At 43.2% G+C, this 25,021-nt stretch overlaps 1 protein-coding gene across 3 annotated transcripts in view; it reads left to right on the forward strand.

The window, feature by feature from the left end:
• The window catches only part of LOC137534644 (zinc finger protein 665-like), a 28,252-nt gene extending 3,745 nt beyond the window's left edge, over positions 1-24,507 (forward strand). For 2 of the 3 annotated variants that reach the window (XM_068256247.1, XM_068256248.1), the window contains exons 5-10: positions 477-574; positions 1,596-1,707; positions 1,810-1,907; positions 2,671-2,806; positions 15,705-16,751; positions 19,188-24,507. In XM_068256247.1, coding sequence (XP_068112348.1) covers positions 477-574; positions 1,596-1,707; positions 1,810-1,907; positions 2,671-2,806; positions 15,705-16,751; positions 19,188-20,308 — 2,612 coding nt within the window. In that variant the 3' untranslated portion in view covers positions 20,309-24,507. The remainder of the gene's footprint in view (positions 1-476; positions 575-1,595; positions 1,708-1,809; positions 1,908-2,670; positions 2,807-15,704; positions 16,752-19,187) is intronic. The other variant, XM_068256249.1, reaches the window with a different exon arrangement.
• The last annotated feature ends 514 nt before the right edge of the window (positions 24,508-25,021 follow it).

The following is a 25,021-nucleotide window of genomic DNA, read 5'->3' on the forward strand; positions in this document are numbered from 1 at the left end:
AGCAAAGTGCTAGCTGCGTGTAACAAAAAAAAAATTATGCAAATCGGCCCAGCGGGGCCTGAGAAATCCTCCTGCGCGACATACCCCGAGCTCAGCTCGGGATTATCGCTCAGGAGGTTAAATGACGGGTGCATCTGTAAACTATTGCGACCGTGATACTTCACTAGCGTGGCCCCTACTATGTTAATTAACATAGCTACTATGTAATTAACATAGGAACTATGTTAATTAACATAGTAGCGGCCGCGCTAGTGAAGTATCGTGGTAGCGATTCTTCACAGCAGCACCCGTCATTTAAAGGAGCGTGTGTTGCTATGTAAGCAGTGTGTGTTACTAAGGAAGGCACGCTATGCAGCACGACCACGGGTAGCATGCATAGTGGGCGCAAGTTGTTTTTTAACTCACACTACTGTAGCAGCGCACTATAGTTAATCAACCCCCTATGTATTCAATTAGTATGAGTGTATTTCTTACAGATGGATCCAGTAACAGAAACCCACCAGAGAGATGTACAGGTCCTCTTTATTCCCAGGATTGTTCACAGGAAGATCACACCATCCCCCACCATTATCAGGTAGGTGTAATTGATTGTCATACAAAAAGTAACTCCATGCTGTTTAGCTTTGTACAAACATATGGTTGGACTCTGTACGTCCAGCAGCAGTTCCGGGCTGAGTTCTGTACAGACTCATCAGTGGTCTAGATGCTAACGGCACAACTATTGCCATTTATCAGGGAGGAAGATGACTCAGGGCGCACGCCGGATCGGCCAGGGTCAGTGTTGAGGGGTCTGTCAGATGTTGCTAAGGATTCAATAAGCCAGATTGATCAATGATCTTGGGGGCTCCCATGCACCTGCTTGTATATCTCTCAAGGCAGTCCTTAAAATATACTGACCACCTGGGTGCTGCTAATTTCATCAAACTTCCCTAAATTAAACAAACATCCCCCTAGGGAAGGTTCATGGGCTTTTGGGGGTGCAGCACGATGCATGCTGGGAGATGTCATTCATTGATGTGGTTACTTCTCCCAGCCACTAGATGTAATCACATCAATGGGAACTACATCTCCCGGCACGCATTTCAGTGGTGGGGGCGCGCTACATCAGTGTGGGAATAGTAATCTGCAGTTCAATGGCACAGAGACAGAGATCAATGGCACAGAGACAGAGATCAATGGCACAGAGACAGAGAAGATGGAGGCACACTCTCTCTCTCTCTCTCTCTCTCTCTCTCTCTCTCTCCTGCTGGACAGGAACTATGTGACTCGGATTCCCAGGTTTTATTGTCGTAATTATGAGGCTCCAAGCATGCCGCGGAGCTCCGGCGTTAACGAGTTGTTGACTTTGCGGTGGCATGGCGGCTGATCGGATACTTCTGATGCAACGCGGTACGTGTGCTAGGCCGCATTGTCGTCGTGTTACCCTGCGGTAAAACAGGGTGAAGCAATGCACACTTGCAAGGCAAATTTAAAAGGGGCCTAATGGCTGCCTTGACTGAGTTTAATCCAAAGTGTGCAGTTGGTTTATGATATGTAGGAAGGCTGTGTGAAGCTTTAAAAAGCAATTCCTATTCTAGATTGTGATCTTATTGTAGGATAAAAGTGTCGTAACTATTAAAAAAGAAATTAAAGAAGAAGCAGAAGAGATGTGTGGATGGGGAAATAAGGCATGTATGGAGGACAGAAATCTTTCACAGATCAACAGAGGTCAGTAATAAGCACTAAATACGGAAACATATTCACATTGTCCATCCTCCATCCTTTCAATGTTTTTCACATGTCCCTCTCGCACGTGTGTATTTCCTACAGATGGATCCAGTAACAGAAACCCAGCAGAGAGCTTTACAGGTCCTCTTTATTCCCAGGATTGTACACAAGAGGATCTCACCATCCCCCACCATTATCAGGTATGTGGTCTACAGCTTAAAGGTGGCCATACACTGGCCCGATTCGCGGCCGTTTCGACAGCAGATTCGATCCTGGGATCGAATCTGCTGCCAATCGTTCGCGCTAAACGCACCCGCCGATCCGATTTCCTCCCGAAATCGGATCGGTCCGTCGATCGCGGCGTGCGGGAAATTACCCTCGATCGCCCGCGGGTAGGGTGCGCGTCGCTAGCGGCGGCCGATCCGATCAGGTATACATTACCTGACGCTTGCTCCCAGGCGTCTTCTCCGCGCTGCACCGCTCTGTTCCGGCTCCATCCCGGCGCTTCCTGTGTCACTGCAGCGACCAGGAAGTTCAAATAGAGGGCGCTCTATTTGAACTTCCTGGTTACGGAGTGACACAGGAAGCACCGGGATGGAGCAAGAACAGAGCGGTGCGGTGCAGCGCGGAGAAGACGCCTGGGAGCCAGCCTCAGGTAATGTATACGGGGGGGGGGGGGGGGCACAGGCGGCAGGAGCAGCTCAACAGATTGTGATCGGTTTCAGGCTGAAATCGATTCACAATCTGTTTGCAGTAAAGGCAGCCATATGATCCCTCTCTGATCAGATTCGATCAGATAGGGATCTGTCAGCTGGTCGATCTAATGGCAAATCGACCAGTGTATGGCCACCTTAAGAGTTTAAGAGTGATCCCAAACTGTATGTGATTATTTTCTTCAGTGTATTTTAACTTTACTCCCAATTCTTCCCTATTATGCATAATTGTGTTCATATTGTATTTTAGGATGAAGAAATTAGTGATATAAAAATAAAAGTTGTAGAAGAATATGAGGAAGAAGACATGTATCTGAAGAGTGATAAGCAGTCAACTGATGATGGTGAAGTAAGGAGAACCAAGAAATTTAGAAGGCAAGCTTTAGGTAAAGAATTAACCTTCCCAAAGGATTTCTGCAGTAAATTGAGATTGAAAAGATGCTCATCTGTTGAATAGTATTTTTATGGATTTTTGCATTCCAGTAATGAGTGAGGTGGAAGCATTGTACACCATATGGTCTATCAGTCTCTACTCTTTATCACCCTGCCCAATGTTCCCAACATGGGAAATCTCCATACACCATATGAAAGGCCCATCTCCATTCCTCAGTATAACATCATGTTCCCAACAAATGAGGAGGAGATGATGTACACCATATGGCCCATCTCCATTACTCAGTGTAACATCATAGTACCAACAAATGAGGAGGAGATACTGTACACCATATGAAAGGCCCATCTCCATTCCTCAGTATAACATCATAGTACCAACAAATGAGGAGGAGATACTGTACCCCATATGAAAGGCCCATCACCATTCCTCAGCATAACATCATGTTCTCAACAAATGAGGAGGAGATACTGTACACCATATGAAAGGCCCATCTCCATTCCTCAGCATAACATCATAGTACCAACAAATGAGGAGGGGATACTGTACACCATATGAAAGGTCCATCTCCATTCTTCAGTATGACATCATGTTCCCAACAAATGAGGAGGAAATACTGTACACCATATGAAAGGTCCATTTCCATTCCTCAGTATAACATCATAGCACCAACACATGAGGAGGAAATACTGTACACCATATGAAAGGCCCATCTCCATTCCTCAGCATAACATCATGTTCTCAACAAATGAGGAGGAGATACTGTACACCATATGAAAGGCCCATCTCCATTCCTCAGTATAACATCATAGTACCAACAAATGAGGAGGAGATACTGTACCCCATATGAAAGGCCCATCTCCATTCCTCAGCATAACATCATGTTCTCAACAAATGAGGAGGAGATACTGTACACCATATGAAAGGCCCATCTCCATTCCTCAGTATAACACAATTTTCCCAATAAATGAAGAGGAGATACTGTACACTATATGAATAAACATACATATATCCAGGCACATCGTCTCTAGTTAGGACATTAAATAAATTATTAGGGAAAGGGAGGTGCTAAAGGGGGTGTGGCTAGAAACAGAAAAAATCAATTAACCCTTCGCACACTCACATGCAAATGTTCAAACAAATGCATTCACAGATTTACTCATCCAGGCACAACTGTTATCCCTACAGCTAAATTAAAAGCCAGGGTTTTAGTTCACAGAAGAATGCATTCTTATGCTTAGTCACCTATACTGCGCAGAAGTACCCAGGTAAACATAGGTGTCCTAACTCTGGCCCTGTAACATGCATAGTGCAGACATGCAAACACAATCATTGCATCAAACCTATCAATGGATTAGGAGCACACATCATAACTTCCTCTCCTGGGAAAGACAGTGCATCTTACCAATCGCACAAGGGAGCTAACATTATGTGTCCATGTGCACCATGCGCATACACCAGCATAAGCTGTCTGCATGCTGACAAACATACAGGGGAAGGGGGAGTGCACCGAATTGGACCCTAGCCACAGGGGTCAATGATAAGAATAAACATACATATATCCAGGCACATCGTCTCTAGTTAGGACATTAAATAAATTATTAGGGAAAGGGAGGTGCTGAAGGGGGTGTGGCTAGAAACAGAAAAAATCAATTAACCCTTCGCACACTCACATGCAAATGTTCAAACAAATGCATTCACAGATTTACTCATCCAGGCACAACTGTTATCCCTACAGCTAAATTAAAAGCCAGGGTTTTAGTTCACAGAAGAATGCATTCTTATGCTTAGTCACCTATACTGCGCAGAAGTACCCAGGTAAACATAGGTGTCCTAACTCTGGCCCTGTAACATGCATAGTGCAGACATGCAAACACAATCATTGCATCAAACCTATCAATGGATTAGGAGCACACATCCTAACTTCCTCTCCTGGGAAAGACAGTGCATCTTACCAATCGCACAAGGGAGCTAACATTATGTGTCCATGTGCACCATGCGCATACACCAGCATAAGCTGTCTGCATGCTGACAAACATACAGGGGAAGGGGGAGTGCACCGAATTGGACCCTAGCCACAGGGGTCAATGATAAGAATAAACATACATATATCCAGGCACATCGTCTCTAGTTAGGACATTAAATAAATTATTAGGGAAAGGGAGGTGCTGAAGGGGGTGTGGCTAGAAACAGAAAAAATCAATTAACCCTTCGCACACTCACATGCAAATGTTCAAACAAATGCATTCACAGATTTACTCATCCAGGCACAACTGTTATCCCTACAGCTAAATTAAAAGCCAGGGTTTTAGTTCACAGAAGAATGCATTCTTATGCTTAGTCACCTATACTGCGCAGAAGTACCCAGGTAAACATAGGTGTCCTAACTCTGGCCCTGTAACATGCATAGTGCAGACATGCAAACACAATCATTGCATCAAACCTATCAATGGATTAGGAGCACACATCCTAACTTCCTCTCCTGGGAAAGACAGTGCATCTTACCAATCGCACAAGGGAGCTAACATTATGTGTCCATGTGCACCATGCGCATACACCAGCATAAGCTGTCTGCATGCTGACAAACATACAGGGGAAGGGGGAGTGCACCGAATTGGACCCTAGCCACAGGGGTCAATGATAAGAATAAACATACATATAGCCAGGCACATCGTCTCTAGTTAGGACATTAAATAAATTATTAGGGAAAGGGAGGTGCTGAAGGGGGTGTGGCTAGAAACAGGAAAAATCAATTAACCCTTCGCACACTCACATGCAAATGTTCAAACAAATGCATTCACAGATTTACTCATCCAGGCACAACTGTTATCCCTACAGCTAAATTAAAAGCCAGGGTTTTAGTTCACAGAAGAATGCATTCTTATGCTTAGTCACCTATACTGCGCAGAAGTACCCAGGTAAACATAGGTGTCCTAACTCTGGCCCTGTAACATGCATAGTGCAGACATGCAAACACAATCATTGCATCAAACCTATCAATGGATTAGGAGCACACATCCTAACTTCCTCTCCTGGGAAAGACAGTGCATCTTACCAATCGCACAAGGGAGCTAACATTATGTGTCCATGTGCACCATGTGCATACACCAGCATAAGCTGTCTGCATGCTGACAAACATACAGGGGAAGGGGGAGTGCACCGAATTGGACCCTAGCCACAGGGGTCAATGATAAGAATAAACATACATATATCCAGGCACATCGTCTCTAGTTAGGACATTAAATAAATTATTAGGGAAAGGGAGGTGCTGAAGGGGGTGTGGCTAGAAACAGAAAAAATCAATTAACCCTTCGCACACTCACATGCAAATGTTCAAACAAATGCATTCACAGATTTACTCATCCAGGCACAACTGTTATCCCTACAGCTAAATTAAAAGCCAGGGTTTTAGTTCACAGAAGAATGCATTCTTATGCTTAGTCACCTATACTGCGCAGAAGTACCCAGGTAAACATAGGTGTCCTAACTCTGGCCCTGTAACATGCATAGTGCAGACATGCAAACACAATCATTGCATCAAACCTATCAATGGATTAGGAGCACACATCCTAACTTCCTCTCCTGGGAAAGACAGTGCATCTTACCAATCGCACAAGGGAGCTAACATTATGTGTCCATGTGCACCATGCGCATACACCAGCATAAGCTGTCTGCATGCTGACAAACATACAGGGGAAGGGGGAGTGCACCGAATTGGACCGTAGCCACAGGGGTCAATGATAAGAATAAACATACATATATCCAGGCACATCGTCTCTAGTTAGGACATTAAATAAATTATTAGGGAAAGGGAGGTGCTGAAGGGGGTGTGGCTAGAAACAGAAAAAAATCAATTAACCCTTCGCACACTCACATGCAAATGTTCAAACAAATGCATTCACAGATTTACTCATCCAGGCACAACTGTTATCCCTACAGCTAAATTAAAAGCCAGGGTTTTAGTTCACAGAAGAATGCATTCTTATGCTTAGTCACCTATACTGCGCAGAAGTACCCAGGTAAACATAGGTGTCCTAACTCTGGCCCTGTAACATGCATAGTGCAGACATGCAAACACAATCATTGCATCAAACCTATCAATGGATTAGGAGCACACATCCTAACTTCCTCTCCTGGGAAAGACAGTGCATCTTACCAATCGCACAAGGGAGCTAACATTATGTGTCCATGTGCACCATGCGCATACACCAGCATAAGCTGTCTGCATGCTGACAAACATACAGGGGAAGGGGGAGTGCACCGAATTGGACCCTAGCCACAGGGGTCAATGATAAGAATAAACATACATATATCCAGGCACATCGTCTCTAGTTAGGACATTAAATAAATTATTAGGGAAAGGGAGGTGCTGAAGGGGGTGTGGCTAGAAACAGAAAAAATCAATTAACCCTTCGCACACTCACATGCAAATGTTCAAACAAATGCATTCACAGATTTACTCATCCAGGCACAACTGTTATCCCTACAGCTAAATTAAAAGCCAGGGTTTTAGTTCACAGAAGAATGCATTCTTATGCTTAGTCACCTATACTGCGCAGAAGTACCCAGGTAAACATAGGTGTCCTAACTCTGGCCCTGTAACATGCATAGTGCAGACATGCAAACACAATCATTGCATCAAACCTATCAATGGATTAGGAGCACACATCCTAACTTCCTCTCCTGGGAAAGACAGTGCATCTTACCAATCGCACAAGGGAGCTAACATTATGTGTCCATGTGCACCATGCGCATACACCAGCATAAGCTGTCTGCATGCTGACAAACATACAGGGGAAGGGGGAGTGCACCGAATTGGACCCTAGCCACAGGGGTCAATGATAAGAATAAACATACATATATCCAGGCACATCGTCTCTAGTTAGGACATTAAATAAATTATTAGGGAAAGGGAGGTGCTGAAGGGGGTGTGGCTAGAAACAGAAAAAATCAATTAACCCTTCGCACACTCACATGCAAATGTTCAAACAAATGCATTCACAGATTTACTCATCCAGGCACAACTGTTATCCCTACAGCTAAATTAAAAGCCAGGGTTTTAGTTCACAGAAGAATGCATTCTTATGCTTAGTCACCTATACTGCGCAGAAGTACCCAGGTAAACATAGGTGTCCTAACTCTGGCCCTGTAACATGCATAGTGCAGACATGCAAACACAATCATTGCATCAAACCTATCAATGGATTAGGAGCACACATCCTAACTTCCTCTCCTGGGAAAGACAGTGCATCTTACCAATCGCACAAGGGAGCTAACATTATGTGTCCATGTGCACCATGCGCATACACCAGCATAAGCTGTCTGCATGCTGACAAACATACAGGGGAAGGGGGAGTGCACCGAATTGGACCCTAGCCACAGGGGTCAATGATAAGAATAAACATACATATAGCCAGGCACATCGTCTCTAGTTAGGACATTAAATAAATTATTAGGGAAAGGGAGGTGCTGAAGGGGGTGTGGCTAGAAACAGGAAAAATCAATTAACCCTTCGCACACTCACATGCAAATGTTCAAACAAATGCATTCACAGATTTACTCATCCAGGCACAACTGTTATCCCTACAGCTAAATTAAAAGCCAGGGTTTTAGTTCACAGAAGAATGCATTCTTATGCTTAGTCACCTATACTGCGCAGAAGTACCCAGGTAAACATAGGTGTCCTAACTCTGGCCCTGTAACATGCATAGTGCAGACATGCAAACACAATCATTGCATCAAACCTATCAATGGATTAGGAGCACACATCCTAACTTCCTCTCCTGGGAAAGACAGTGCATCTTACCAATCGCACAAGGGAGCTAACATTATGTGTCCATGTGCACCATGTGCATACACCAGCATAAGCTGTCTGCATGCTGACAAACATACAGGGGAAGGGGGAGTGCACCGAATTGGACCCTAGCCACAGGGGTCAATGATAAGAATAAACATACATATATCCAGGCACATCGTCTCTAGTTAGGACATTAAATAAATTATTAGGGAAAGGGAGGTGCTGAAGGGGGTGTGGCTAGAAACAGAAAAAATCAATTAACCCTTCGCACACTCACATGCAAATGTTCAAACAAATGCATTCACAGATTTACTCATCCAGGCACAACTGTTATCCCTACAGCTAAATTAAAAGCCAGGGTTTTAGTTCACAGAAGAATGCATTCTTATGCTTAGTCACCTATACTGCGCAGAAGTACCCAGGTAAACATAGGTGTCCTAACTCTGGCCCTGTAACATGCATAGTGCAGACATGCAAACACAATCATTGCATCAAACCTATCAATGGATTAGGAGCACACATCCTAACTTCCTCTCCTGGGAAAGACAGTGCATCTTACCAATCGCACAAGGGAGCTAACATTATGTGTCCATGTGCACCATGCGCATACACCAGCATAAGCTGTCTGCATGCTGACAAACATACAGGGGAAGGGGGAGTGCACCGAATTGGACCGTAGCCACAGGGGTCAATGATAAGAATAAACATACATATATCCAGGCACATCGTCTCTAGTTAGGACATTAAATAAATTATTAGGGAAAGGGAGGTGCTGAAGGGGGTGTGGCTAGAAACAGAAAAAAATCAATTAACCCTTCGCACACTCACATGCAAATGTTCAAACAAATGCATTCACAGATTTACTCATCCAGGCACAACTGTTATCCCTACAGCTAAATTAAAAGCCAGGGTTTTAGTTCACAGAAGAATGCATTCTTATGCTTAGTCACCTATACTGCGCAGAAGTACCCAGGTAAACATAGGTGTCCTAACTCTGGCCCTGTAACATGCATAGTGCAGACATGCAAACACAATCATTGCATCAAACCTATCAATGGATTAGGAGCACACATCCTAACTTCCTCTCCTGGGAAAGACAGTGCATCTTACCAATCGCACAAGGGAGCTAACATTATGTGTCCATGTGCACCATGCGCATACACCAGCATAAGCTGTCTGCATGCTGACAAACATACAGGGGAAGGGGGAGTGCACCGAATTGGACCCTAGCCACAGGGGTCAATGATAAGAATAAACATACATATATCCAGGCACATCGTCTCTAGTTAGGACATTAAATAAATTATTAGGGAAAGGGAGGTGCTGAAGGGGGTGTGGCTAGAAACAGAAAAAATCAATTAACCCTTCGCACACTCACATGCATAATTTATTTAATGTCCTAACTAGAGACGATGTGCCTGGATATATGTATGTTTATTCTTATCATTGACCCCTGTGGCTAGGGTCCAATTCGGTGCACTCCCCCTTCCCCTGTATGTTTGTCAGCATGCAGACAGCTTATGCTGGTGTATGCGCATGGTGCACATGGACACATAATGTTAGCTCCCTTGTGCGATTGGTAAGATGCACTGTCTTTCCCAGGAGAGGAAGTTAGGATGTGTGCTCCTAATCCATTGATAGGTTTGATGCAATGATTGTGTTTGCATGTCTGCACTATGCATGTTACAGGGCCAGAGTTAGGACACCTATGTTTACCTGGGTACTTCTGCGCAGTATAGGTGACTAAGCATAAGAATGCATTCTTCTGTGAACTAAAACCCTGGCTTTTAATTTAGCTGTAGGGATAACAGTTGTGCCTGGATGAGTAAATCTGTGAATGCATTTGTTTGAACATTTGCATGTGAGTGTGCGAAGGGTTAATTGATTTTTTCTGTTTCTAGCCACACCCCCTTCAGCACCTCCCTTTCCCTAATAATTTATTTAATGTCCTAACTAGAGACGATGTGCCTGGATATATGTATGTTTATTCTTATCATTGACCCCTGTGGCTAGGGTCCAATTCGGTGCACTCCCCCTTCCCCTGTATGTTTGTCAGCATGCAGACAGCTTATGCTGGTGTATGCGCATGGTGCACATGGACACATAATGTTAGCTCCCTTGTGCGATTGGTAAGATGCACTGTCTTTCCCAGGAGAGGAAGTTAGGATGTGTGCTCCTAATCCATTGATAGGTTTGATGCAATGATTGTGTTTGCATGTCTGCACTATGCATGTTACAGGGCCAGAGTTAGGACACCTATGTTTACCTGGGTACTTCTGCGCAGTATAGGTGACTAAGCATAAGAATGCATTCTTCTGTGAACTAAAACCCTGGCTTTTAATTTAGCTGTATGGATAACAGTTGTGCCTGGATGAGTAAATCTGTGAATGCATTTGTTTGAACATTTGCATGTGAGTGTGCGAAGGGTTAATTGATTTTTTCTGTTTCTAGCCACACCCCCTTCAGCACCTCCCTTTCCCTAATAATTTATTTAATGTCCTAACTAGAGACGATGTGCCTGGATATATGTATGTTTATTCTTATCATTGACCCCTGTGGCTAGGGTCCAATTCGGTGCACTCCCCCTTCCCCTGTATGTTTGTCAGCATGCAGACAGCTTATGCTGGTGTATGCGCATGGTGCACATGGACACATAATGTTAGCTCCCTTGTGCGATTGGTAAGATGCACTGTCTTTCCCAGGAGAGGAAGTTAGGATGTGTGCTCCTAATCCATTGATAGGTTTGATGCAATGATTGTGTTTGCATGTCTGCACTATGCATGTTACAGGGCCAGAGTTAGGACACCTATGTTTACCTGGGTACTTCTGCGCAGTATAGGTGACTAAGCATAAGAATGCATTCTTCTGTGAACTAAAACCCTGGCTTTTAATTTAGCTGTAGGGATAACAGTTGTGCCTGGATGAGTAAATCTGTGAATGCATTTGTTTGAACATTTGCATGTGAGTGTGCGAAGGGTTAATTGATTTTTTCTGTTTCTAGCCACACCCCCTTCAGCACCTCCCTTTCCCTAATAATTTATTTAATGTCCTAACTAGAGACGATGTGCCTGGATATATGTATGTTTATTCTTATCATTGACCCCTGTGGCTAGGGTCCAATTCGGTGCACTCCCCCTTCCCCTGTATGTTTGTCAGCATGCAGACAGCTTATGCTGGTGTATGCGCATGGTGCACATGGACACATAATGTTAGCTCCCTTGTGCGATTGGTAAGATGCACTGTCTTTCCCAGGAGAGGAAGTTAGGATGTGTGCTCCTAATCCATTGATAGGTTTGATGCAATGATTGTGTTTGCATGTCTGCACTATGCATGTTACAGGGCCAGAGTTAGGACACCTATGTTTACCTGGGTACTTCTGCGCAGTATAGGTGACTAAGCATAAGAATGCATTCTTCTGTGAACTAAAACCCTGGCTTTTAATTTAGCTGTAGGGATAACAGTTGTGCCTGGATGAGTAAATCTGTGAATGCATTTGTTTGAACATTTGCATGTGAGTGTGCGAAGGGTTAATTGATTTTTTCTGTTTCTAGCCACACCCCCTTCAGCACCTCCCTTTCCCTAATAATTTATTTAATGTCCTAACTAGAGACGATGTGCCTGGATATATGTATGTTTATTCTTATCATTGACCCCTGTGGCTAGGGTCCAATTCGGTGCACTCCCCCTTCCCCTGTATGTTTGTCAGCATGCAGACAGCTTATGCTGGTGTATGCGCATGGTGCACATGGACACATAATGTTAGCTCCCTTGTGCGATTGGTAAGATGCACTGTCTTTCCCAGGAGAGGAAGTTATGATGTGTGCTCCTAATCCATTGATAGGTTTGATGCAATGATTGTGTTTGCATGTCTGCACTATGCATGTTACAGGGCCAGAGTTAGGACACCTATGTTTACCTGGGTACTTCTGCGCAGTATAGGTGACTAAGCATAAGAATGCATTCTTCTGTGAACTAAAACCCTGGCTTTTAATTTAGCTGTAGGGATAACAGTTGTGCCTGGATGAGTAAATCTGTGAATGCATTTGTTTGAACATTTGCATGTGAGTGTGCGAAGGGTTAATTGATTTTTTCTGTACACTATATGAAAGGATCATATCCATTCCTCAGGATAACATCATAGCACCAACAAGTGAGGAGGAGATACTGTACACCATATGAAAGGCCCATCTCCATTCCTCAGTATAACATCATAGTGGGAACAAATGAGGAGGAGATACTGTACACCATATGAAAGGCCCATCTCCGTTCCTCAGTATAACATCATAGTACCAACAAACGAGGAGGAGATACTGTACACCATATGAAAGGCCCATCTCCATTCCTCAGTATAACATCATAGTGCCAACAAACGAGGAGGAGGAGATACTGTACACCATATGAAAGGCCCATCTCCATTCCTCAGTATAAAATCATGTTCCTAACAAATGAGGAGGAGATACTGTACACCATATGAAAGGACCATCTCCATTCCTCAGTATAAAATCATGTTCCCAACAAATGAGGAGGAGATACTGTACACCATATGAAAGGCCCATCTCCATTCCTCAGTATAACATCATGTTCCCAAAAAATGAGGAGATACTGTACACCATATCAAAGGCTCATCTCCATTCCTCACTATAAAATCATGTTCCCAACAAATGAGGAGATACTGTACACCATAACAAAGGCTCGTCTCCATTCCTCAGTATAACATCATAGTACGAACAAATGATGAGATACTGTACTCCTTATGAAAGGCCCATCTCCATTCCTCAGTATACCATCATTTTCCCAACAAATGAAGAGGAGATACTGTACATCATATGAGAGGCCCATCTCCATTCTTCAGTATAACATCATAGTACCATCAAATGAGAAGGAGATACTGTACACCATATGAAAGGTCAATCTCCATTCTTCAGTATAACATCATGTTCCCACAAGATGAGGAGAAGATATTGTACAACATATGAAAGGCCCATCTCCATTCCTCAGTATAACATCATAGTACCAATAAATGAGGAAGGGATACTGTACACCATATGAAAGGTCCATCTCCATTCCTCAGTGTAACATCATGTTTCCAACAAATGAGAAGGAGATACTGGACACCGTATGAAAGGCCCATCTCCATTCCTCAGTATAACATCATGTTCCCAACAAATGAGGAGATACTGTTCACCATATGAAAGGCCCATCTCCAGTCCTCAGTATAACATCATAGTGCCAACAAATGAGGAGGAGATACTGTACACCATATGAAAGGCCCATCTCCATTCCTCAGCATAACATCATGTTCTCAACAAATGAGGAGGAGATACTGTACACCCATATGAAAGGCCCATCTCCATTCCTCAGCATAACATCATGTTCCCATCAAATAAGGAAGAGATACTGTACACCATATGAAAGGCCCATCTCAATTCCTCAGTATAACACCATTTGCCCAATAAATGAAGAGGAGATACTGTACACTATATGAAAGGATCATATCCATTCCTCAGGATAACATCATAGCACCAACAAGTGAGGAGGAGATACTGTACACCATATCTCCATTCCTCAGTATAACATCATAGTGGGAACAAATGAGGAGGAGATACTGTACACCATATGAAAGGTCCATCTCCATTCCTCAGTATAACATCATAGTACCAACAAATGAGGAGGAGATACTGTACACCATATGAATTCAGTATAACATCATAGTACCAACAAATGAGGAGGAGATACTGTACACCATATGAAATGCCCATCTCCATTCCTCAGTATAACATCATAGTGGGAACAAATGAGGAGGAGATCTGTACACCATATGAAAGGCCCATCTCCGTTCCTCAGTATAACATCATAGTACCAACACATGAGGAGGATATACTGTGCACCATATGAAAGGTCCATCTCCACTCCTCAGTATAACATCATAGTACCAACAAATGAGGAGGAGATACTGTACACCATATGAAAGGCCCATCTCCATTCCTCAGTATAACATCATGTTCCCAAAAAATGAGGAGATACTGTACACCATATCAAAGGCTCATCTCCATTCCTCACTATAACATCATGTTCCCAACAAATGAGGAGATACTGTACACCATAACAAAGGCTCGTCTCCATTCCTCAGTATAACATCATAGTACGAAAGGTCAATCTCCATTCTTCAGTATAACATCATGTTCCCACAAGATGAGGAGAAGATATTGTACAACATATGAAAGGCCCATCTCCATTCCTCAGTATAACATCATAGTACCAATAAATGAGAAAGGGATACTGTACACCATATGAAAGGTCCATCTCCATTCCTCAGTGTAACATCATGTTCCCAACAAATGAGAAGGAGATACTGTACACCATATGAAAGGCCCATCTACATTCCTCAGTATAACATCATGTTCCCAACAAATGAGGAGATACTGTACACCATATGAAAGGCCCATCTCCAGTTCTCAGTATAACATCATAGTGCCAACAAATGAGGAGGAGATACTGTACATCATATGATATGCCCATCTCCATTCCTCAGTATAACATCATAGCACCAACAAATGAGAAGGAGATACTGTACACCTTATGAAAGGACCATCTCCATTCCTCAGTATAACATCATTTTGCCAACAAATGAGGAGGAGATACTGTACACCATATGAAAGGCCCATCTCCATTCCTCAGTATAGCATAATTGCACCAACAAATGAGGAGCAGATACTGTACACCATATGAAAGGCCCATCTCCATTCCTCAGTATAACATCATGTTCCTAACAAATGAGGAGGAGATACTGTTATCGGCAGGGGCGAGGGTAAGTAACCTCACTTCTGCTGAAGGTTAGTGTTACGTATGTAGGGGAGATGTTAGTGTTAGGAGTAGGTGGAAAGAGGTTAGTGTAAGAGTTAGTTTAGTTAAGACGATAGTAGTATATCACTAACATTACCAATACTCTACTCTCTGCATTATTCCATGTATGCGAATGGAACATAGAAAGCAATGACTGCAATTGCATGGACAGCGATTAGTTTTATACCTTTTATTTGATTTGTTTTTAATAAATACATTATTAAAAAATATGAAATGTAATACTTTTCCCCAGTAGATGGACAGGATGTGGAGAACACCTCGGAGGGACGTCTTATCTCACCTCCAGATGATAATGCAGAAGATAATGGCGTCACACAATATTCTCCAGGAGGAAACCCCATTACTGGAAATACACATCACAGACTTTACCATGAGGAGAGATCACCGGATCCCTTTAATCCTGAGGAATCTTCTGACAGATCACATCCTGTTACCCCAAATACCCACCCAAGATGTCACATTGCCGATAGATCACAGGTTATACCTGATAGTGAGGGGTTTTCTAGCTCTGCCTCACATACAGGTGAAGAGAGATTCTCATGTTCTGAATGTGAACAGTGTTTTCCCTCGCACTTGCTCCTTGTTTCACATCTCTGCATTCACACTATTGATCGTCTTTTTCCATGCTTAGAGTGTGGGAAATGCTTCTCACAGAAAGGAAAGCTCACAAGACACCAAAGAAGCCACACAGGCGAACGCCCTTTTTCTTGTTCAGACTGTGGGAAAGGCTTCCTCCGGAAAGATCATCTTCTCACACACCAGAAGAGTCACACAGGAGAGCGGCCTTTCCCTTGTTCAGAGTGTGGGAAACGTTTCATTTTGAAAGACCATCTTCTTATACATCAAAAAAATCACAGTGGAGAGCGTCCTTTCCTTTGTTTGGAGTGCGGAAATACTTTTGTTCATAAACGAGACCTTCAGAGGCATAAGAAAAGCCACACAGGTGAGCGTCCTTATTCTTGTTCCGAATGTGGAAAAACTTTTATTGTTAATGGAGACCTTCAGCAACACCAGAAAACACACACAGGAGAGCGGCCTTTTTCATGTTCAGAGTGTGGGAAGGATTTTGTACACAAAGGAGGACTTCGTAGACATGAGAAAAGTCACACGGGAGAGCGGCCTTTTTCATGTTTCATGTGTGGAAAATGTTTCATTCGGAATGGAGACCTACTCAGGCACCAGAGAAGTCACACAGGAGAGCGTCCCTTTTGGTGCACAGAGTGTGGGAAACGCTTTGTTCGTAAGGAACACCTTCTTAAGCATCAGAGGAGTCACATTGGTGAGCATCTTTTGTCATGTTTAGAGTCTGTGGAATATATGTCAGAGGAAGGACAGATAATGACATATTACAGAGTGAAGACATGCTATTCTAAATGGCATTTTTGTTATTTCCTTGATTAATCTGTCAGAGCAGTTTCAAGGTCAGGATGGAGAAAACATTATATAAAATGTCCATCTCCATTCCTCAGTATAACATCATAGTACCAACAAATGAGGAGGAGATACTGTACACCATATGAAAGGTCCATCTCCATTCCTCAGTATAACATCATAGTACCAACACATGAGGAGGAGATACTGTACACCATATGAAAGGTCCATCTCCATTTATTAGTATAACATCATAGTACCAACAAATGAGGAGGAGATACTGTACACCATATGAGAGGCCTATCTCCATTCCTCAGTATAACATCATAGCACCAACAAATGAGGAGATACTGTACACCATATGAGAGGCCCATCTCCATTCCTCAGTATAACATCATAGTACCAACAATTGGGAGGAGATACTGTACACCATATGAAAGGCCCATCTCCATTCCTCAGTATAACATCATAGTACCAACAGATGAGGAGATACTGTACACCATATGAAATGTCCATCTCTATTCCTCAGTATAACATCATGTCCCCAACAAATTAGAAGATACTGTACACCATATGAAAGGCCCATCTCCATTCCTCAGTATAACATCATAGTACTAACAAATGAGGAGGAGATACTGTACACCATATGAAAGGCCCATCTCCATTCCTCAGTATAACATCATAGTACCAACAAATGGGGAGGAGATACTGTACACCATATGAAAGGCCCATCTCCATTCCTCAGTATAACATCATAGTACCAACAGATGAGGAGATACTGTACTCCATATGAAATGTCCATCTCTATTCCTCAGTATAACATCATGTCCCCAACAAATTAGAAGATACTGTACACCATATGAAAGGCCCATCTCTATTCCTCAGTATAACATCATAGTACTAACAAATGAGGAGGAGATACTGTACACCATATGAAAGGCCCATCTTTACTCCTCAGTATAACATCATAGTACCAACAAATGAGGAGGAGATACTGTACAGCATATGGAATGTCCATCTCCATTCCTCAGTATAACATCATAGTACCAACAAATGAGGAGGAGATACTGTACACCATATGAAAGGCCCATCTCCATTCCTCAGTATAACATCATAGTACCAACAAATGAGGAGGAGATACTGTACACCATATGAAAGGCCCATCTCCATTCCTCAGTATAACATCATAGTACCAACAAATGGGGAGGAGATACTGTACACCATATGAAAGGCCCATCTCCATTCCTCAGTATAACATCATAGTACCAACAGATGAGGAGATACTGTACTCCATATGAAATGTCCATCTCTATTCCTCAGTATAACATCATGTCCCCAACAAATTAGAAGATACTGTACACCATATGAAAGGCCCATCTCCATTCCTCAGTATAACATCATAGTACCAACAAATGAGGAGGAGATACTGTACACCATATGAAAGGCCCATCTTCACTCCTCAGTATAACATCATAGTACCAACAAATGAGGAGGAGATACTGTACACCATATGAAAGGCCCATCTCCATTGTTCAGTATACCATCATGTACCCAACAAGACATCATCAGGCTTTAACTTTTCAACACTGCTCCATAGTATGACTAACACAGATGTGGGAGCAGTAGCCAGGTATAAGTTTGTGAGGTATTGATGTAGCCATAGATTTTGTGGAAGGTCAGTGAAGGCAGACACATGCTGCAGAGGAGGTGGAAGTTAGATGAGTAGAATGTTTATATTATTTCTGTTCCTTTTACTCAACTAAAACATGTCTTTAACCTGCTGAGCGGTCTGGACGAGCTCAGCTCGTCCAACACCGCCAGAGGCTGCCGCTCAGGCCCTGCTGGGCCGATTTTAATGAAATAAAAAGCAGCACACGCAGCCGGCACTTTGCCAGCCGCGTGTGCTGCCTGGTCGCCGCTGCAGCGCGGCGATCCGCCGCGTGCAGCGGCGAAAGAGGGTCCCCCCAGCCGCCCGAGCCCAGCGTAGCCGGAACAAACAGTTCCGGCCAGCGCTAAGGGCTGGATCGGAGGCGGCTGACATCAGGACGTCGGCTGACGTCCATGACGTCACTCTGCTCGTCGCCATGGCGACGAGGTAAGCGAAACACGGAAGGCCGCTTATTGCGGCCTTCCATGTTACTTCTGGCCGCCGGAGGCGATCGGAAGAACACCTCTGGAGCGCCCTCTAGTGGGCTTTCATGCAGCCAACTTTCAGTTGGCTGCATGAAATAGTTTTTTTTTTATTTAAAAAAAACCCTCCCGCAGCCACCCTGGCGATTTAATCAGAACGCCAGGGTGGTTAAAAAAATAGATGTGCTTTAAAAATTAATATTTTTTCCAACAGATGGAGAGGATGTGGGGAGCACCTCAGAGGGACGTCTTATCTCACCTTCAGATTATAATGCAGAAGATAATGGCGGCACACAATATTCTCCAGGAGAAAACCCCGTTACTGGAGATACAGATCACAGACTTTACTACGAGGAGAGATCACTGGATCCCTGTAATCCTGAGGAATCTTCTGACAGATCTCATCCTGTTACCTCAAATATATATCTGACATCTCACACTGCTGATACATCAATAGATCTAATTGATCCCCAAAAATCTCCTGACAGATCACAACCTTCTGCCCTGAACATCCATCAGAAATATGAGAGTGCCAATAGATTACAAGCTACCTCTGATTTTGAAGAGTTTTCTAACCCTTTATCGCATACAGGTGAGGAGAGATTCTCATGTTCTGAATGTGAGCAGTGTTTTCCCACATACTCACTTCTTGTTTCCCATCTTGATGTCCACACAAGTGAGCAACAGTTTTCCTGTTCAGAGTGTGGGAAATGTTTCTCACAGAAAGCGAAGCTTGTTAGACACCAGAGATGTCACTCAGGTGAACGACCTTTTTCTTGTTCAGACTGTGGCAAAGGGTTCCTTCGGAAAGACCATCTTATTATACACCAGAAGAGTCACACGGGGGAGCGGCCTTTTGCCTGTGCAGAGTGTGGGAAAACTTACATTCTGAAAGACCACCTTCTTATTCACCAGAAAAGTCACACTGGTGAGCGTCCTTATTCTTGTTCAGAGTGTGGAAATAGTTTTGTTCATAATCGAGACCTTCTGCGACATAAGAAAAGCCACACGGGTATACGTCCGTTTTCTTGTGCGGTGTGCGGAAAATGTTTCATCCACAATGGAGGCCTTCGTAGACATGAGAAAAGTCACACGGGCGAGCGCCCTTTCCTATGTTTTAGGTGTGGGAAATGTTTCATGCTGAATGGAGACCTTCTCAGGCACCAGAAAACTCACACTGGGGAGCGTCCCTATTGGTGTACAGAGTGTGGAAAACGTTTTGTCCGTAAGGAACACCTCCTTAAACACCAGAAGAGCCACACTGGCGAGAATCTTGTTACAGGTCCAGAGACAGAACTTGTGAAATATATCAAGGAGGAAGAGAGCAGTGAATAACAGGTGTAAGAATGCACTCCCGCTCATACTGGTGTATTATGTCCGTGGATATTGCCTAGATTAATGTGTGTGAGAAGTTTCAGTATTATCTGTAATATAGTGCTTGTGACTCATTGATCAGCCTATTGGTAAGTAGAACTGCATACCTGCACTGTGCTCCTATTGGCTGTGTGCCTGGTATGGGGCGGCCCTAACACGTGTGTGGCCTGAGACTGTCAATGCAAAGCACCTGGCAAGCTCCAAGCCTGTTTGTAGGTACATTTTTCAGTTCAGAAAAATTGGACAGTATTGCCTTCCTTGTGGTCAGAATGAAAACCAGGGGCCTATTAGAACTAAGGAAACAATCTCTAGTACATCTTGAAATGTTGCTGCGTGAGTGTTCTCTCACCTCCCACCTGACCCGTTCTCTCTTTACTAAACAACAGTATCTGCCTCTTATCTACTGTAACCATGATAGGTGCTTTTAGCTTACAGAAAACATAGGAAGAAAAGGGAAGTAGTAGTACCCTCCCACACAGATGTTTTTTGATCTCTGGCAAGATAAAACATTCTGCGGCAACAAAATAAAATTTAAAGTGTTATGAAACTCAGTATTTCTTCTTTGCTGTAAAATATTATTTACAGCCTAAAACCTACTAACAGAAAACATTTTTTGTACAGAACATCATTCAAACAGTTAAACAGAGCACTTTCTTCTTCAGCTGGAAGCTTAAAGTGAACCTCCAGACTAAAAATCTACTCAGTAGAACTGAAAAGGCTTGGCGTTTCTTTAACAGTTTCACAGTATCAGAACTTTGTTTTTCTTACCAAAGTATAATTTTTAGCTGCATTTTTAGCTAAGCTCTGCCCCATCAAAGAAAACTGCCAGGGCATTTTTCCCCTGATGCTGTGCAAAACATGATAGGATTTCTAATGTTGTTGTTCTCATTGCCTAGCAACTGGGAGTGGTGATCAGGACACAGGACAGTTGGAACTGTGTCTCATGCTCCCTGTCACCTCCTTTCAACCAAAAAGATGGCAGCCTTCATGAAATCACAAACATTTGCCTGCTCTTTTGAAACAGGGTGGCTAAGAGATTATATTACCTATCTATTTTAATTAACATAACTAATGTAACTTAATGACAGTATGTTTGTTTAGGCTGAAGGGCCTCTTTAATCCTGATGCTGAGGTGGTTAATACATTGTCTTTTGTTTACATTTCCTTATCAGCCACAATTAGTAAACATTCCTAGCAGTGCTGAAACTAGGCTGCACACATGGTAGAAGCAGAGAGAGGTGAGAAGTGATTACTAGATAGATTTTATTATATGAATATAGCAGCTATGCAATAAAATGCAATGGCAGCTTTCAGAGTAGAGAAACTGTACTTTAGGAACTTGTAATTTATAAACACATGACATTGTTTGTGCGCAAATATAACTCTATATGTCAGCGGAAGGGAACCTTGGCTCTCCAGCTGTGATAAAACTACAAATCCCAGCATGCATTTGCCATTATTAATCATGACTGTGGCTGTCAGACTCCTGCAATACATTGTGGGACTTGTAGTTCCTTAACAGCTGGAGAGCCAAGGTTCCCTACCCCTGCTATAGGTAGTAAAGAGTAGTAACACATTTTTATTGAACGCTATGTTTTATACCACTTTAAATCAGATTTTTTTTATTTATAGTTTTTGCTTCATGCAATGGGTAGAAGACTGTGGGAAATGTCCATACACTTTAATCCAAATACATGTGGTGCCAAATCGTGGCTCACCCTGCTGCCGCTGAAACCCCACGCGGCTCTAAATACTATTCCCCCACCTAGTTTTAGCAACTCGGAGGGAGGAGTAATTTGGGGTCTGGCTATCGCCGGCACACAAATTACTGTACATGTAAAATCCTGCTGCGCCACTAAAGATGTAATAAAATTACTTCTATGGCGGCCCCCAGGTCAGGTGCTATGCGACTGTGAGTGCCTTTTTATATATATACCCTGCATTCAGGAGCTGTTCTCTTCCAGGCAAGAGTTTTATGTCATTTTTTTTTATCAGTGAGGGTTAGGCTATAGTCCGACCAGGTCCCCACTGGAAATAAACTGTAACTTGCATGCCTGGACGTTTAACTCTTTCAGGCAGAAAAAACAAAGAAAAGGAACACAGCCTTTTTTCATTTGGTCATATGTCACCCTGGGTACACTTTAAATAGTTTTGTGGGCAATTAAGTATGAGTGCAGAGGCACTTTAAATTAAGCCTCTCAATAACCTTTCTGTCCTGTTGTCAGTTCCTAACACTACCCTAAAGATAATTTGGAAGGGTCAAAAAGGTAATTGGTTACACCTGGAGAAGAGGTCTGTTTGGAATTGACTCAATAATGGCTCTTATGGGACATGTCCTCCTTTACCCTGCATACTGACCAACACTGTTCAGAGGAAGTAACACAGTATGGCCATCTAGTGGTGGGGAGAACTCCTACCACCCAAAAGGAGAGCTGCGGGTATACGGTTCTATCTATGCCAGTGCTGAGCAATAGGCGGCTGTCGCCATGGTGCTGTTTTGTTAGGGTTGGTCCTTGCTTTGCTGCTTTAAGAGTTTTCTACTTGATATTGGAACATGGCTTTTTGAATCTGCTGCAGTTCAGGCAGAGTTCAGGCCCTGATGTTAGCGGATGGATCTAGGCTGTCAGTTGGTGTCACAGTTCACTGCATGGGATTCAGTTCTTGGCTCTGCAAGCCAATCGTTTTCTTCCACATCAATTTACACAAACTGATTGTTGATGGACCTCACTATGTGCAAAGGGGTGTCATTTGGCAGAAAAAGGTCATTTGTGATCTGCATACAGAAAGCTGTACGTACACAATTCTATAGAAATGTTCTTCTATACAGTAACTTTAGTATTTGTCTTCACTGGCATTCAAAGGGATAATAGTGAGAGGCATATGGAGGCTGCCATATGAATTTACTTTTAAGCAAAGCTAATTACGTGGCGATTCTGCTAATCTTTTTGGCTGCAGTAATGTCTGAATCACACACCTAAATCAAGCATGCAGCTAATATGGCTAAACATAAACCACAGGCCCTGATGTTCTTACTTTTTCTGGGTCTATAGTTGACAATATTAGAGACAGAGGATAAGTGGAGCAGCCTGACATTTGGCATAGTTTAAAAGGAAAAAAAGGCAGCCTGTCACACCCCTCTAACTACAGTGTCCCTTTAATGTTCTACGCAAACAGTTCATTGCCATTGATCCTCCACTGCCAAACTTCACAGTTGGCTGCATACAAACAGAAAGAAAGTTTTTTTTTTGGAATCTGTGAAACCCTCCAGAGGATGAGTTTCCACTGCCCCTGTGTCCAATAGTGGCAGTGTCTACATGACCCTGGGGAATCTTAGATGTGCTTAAAGCTGCTCAGCCATAGAAATCTGGTTCACCACAAACAGTTCTTGTGCTGATGTCCCTTGCAGAAGCTGTTTGGAACCCAAAACGAAGTGCTGTAACTGAGGGAAAGCTGATCGGAGGGAGAAGTAATTTGGGATTCGGCTATCGCCGGCACACAAATTACTGTACATTTAAAATCCTGCTGCGCTGCTAAAGATGAAATAAAATTACGTCTGTGGCGGCACGCAGGTCAGGCGGTAGGCGACTGTGAGCGTGCGCCGAAATGACGTCTCTATTTTTTTTTAAAGCTGCAAGGATACTGTGACCAGTATGTACCATATAGGCTGTTGTTCTGTGCTGATACTGATGGCAAACTAGCTGCAGTCTGTGCTGATTTTTGAATCTTTGAAACCACTTGCTCAATTTTAAATTGACTCTCTATTTAGATGTGCCTGTAGCTGCTCGGCCTTAGACACCTGACTCCCGACCGACAGTTCTTGTGCTGATGTCCCTTGCAGAAGCTGTTTGGAACCCAAAACTAAGTTCTGTAACTGAGGGACAGCTGATTTTTCCACCCTTCCATACCTAGAGGAGCCATTCTATGAATTTATGTAGGGTTACTATTGCGTGCCGATGGTTAGGCCACATCTACAACACACTGCACAGTCTCTGGCCCTTTCAGCTGCTCTTTCCAGCTGGTCCATGGCACAGTCTGGGGGTAAGCTTCCATAGAAGGATCATACCATTCCTGTATTTCTTACGGGATCTCGTTTTGTTTCTATAAAAGAATCTGTATTAAAGGATGTTACCTCTTATATTAATAAAATGTTATTCACTTTTGTTTACGTTTTTACTGTGATTTAGGATAATTATTTATTGTCACGCCTTCTATCACAACGGATGCCTCGTAGTAAATTTGGTCACTGGAATGTTAATATTTCTCACTTGCATGCAAATTATATGCAGTTTGGAAGTGAGCCAATCAAATCCACTTCCTGTCAGTTTTGATTGGCCCAATGCAAAGCTGCATACAATTTGCATTACATTTGCATGCAAGCCAAAATTATTAACATCTCATTAACCATCTCTGTTGCTGAGATTTACCTTGATGAGATCATGTTTAAATGTTCCCTGTCCTGACGCCTTTGTCCCTGAAAATATCACTCAACTGGTTGGGGAACAAGGCAGAGAACAGTTCTTGCTGTGGAACCTGAGTTTCAAGCCAAATGCAATTCTAGTTCTTAAAGTGTACGTGAGACGGCGGGATGAAAAAAAATGATACATACCTGGGACTTCTTCCAGCTCGCCCTCCAGGCTGATTGCTCCCCCGCCGTCCTTCCTCCGCCTGGATCCT

Source organism: Hyperolius riggenbachi, chromosome 10, assembly GCF_040937935.1.
Source record: "Hyperolius riggenbachi isolate aHypRig1 chromosome 10, aHypRig1.pri, whole genome shotgun sequence".
In the NCBI taxonomy this organism is placed as follows: Eukaryota; Metazoa; Chordata; class Amphibia; order Anura; family Hyperoliidae; genus Hyperolius; species Hyperolius riggenbachi.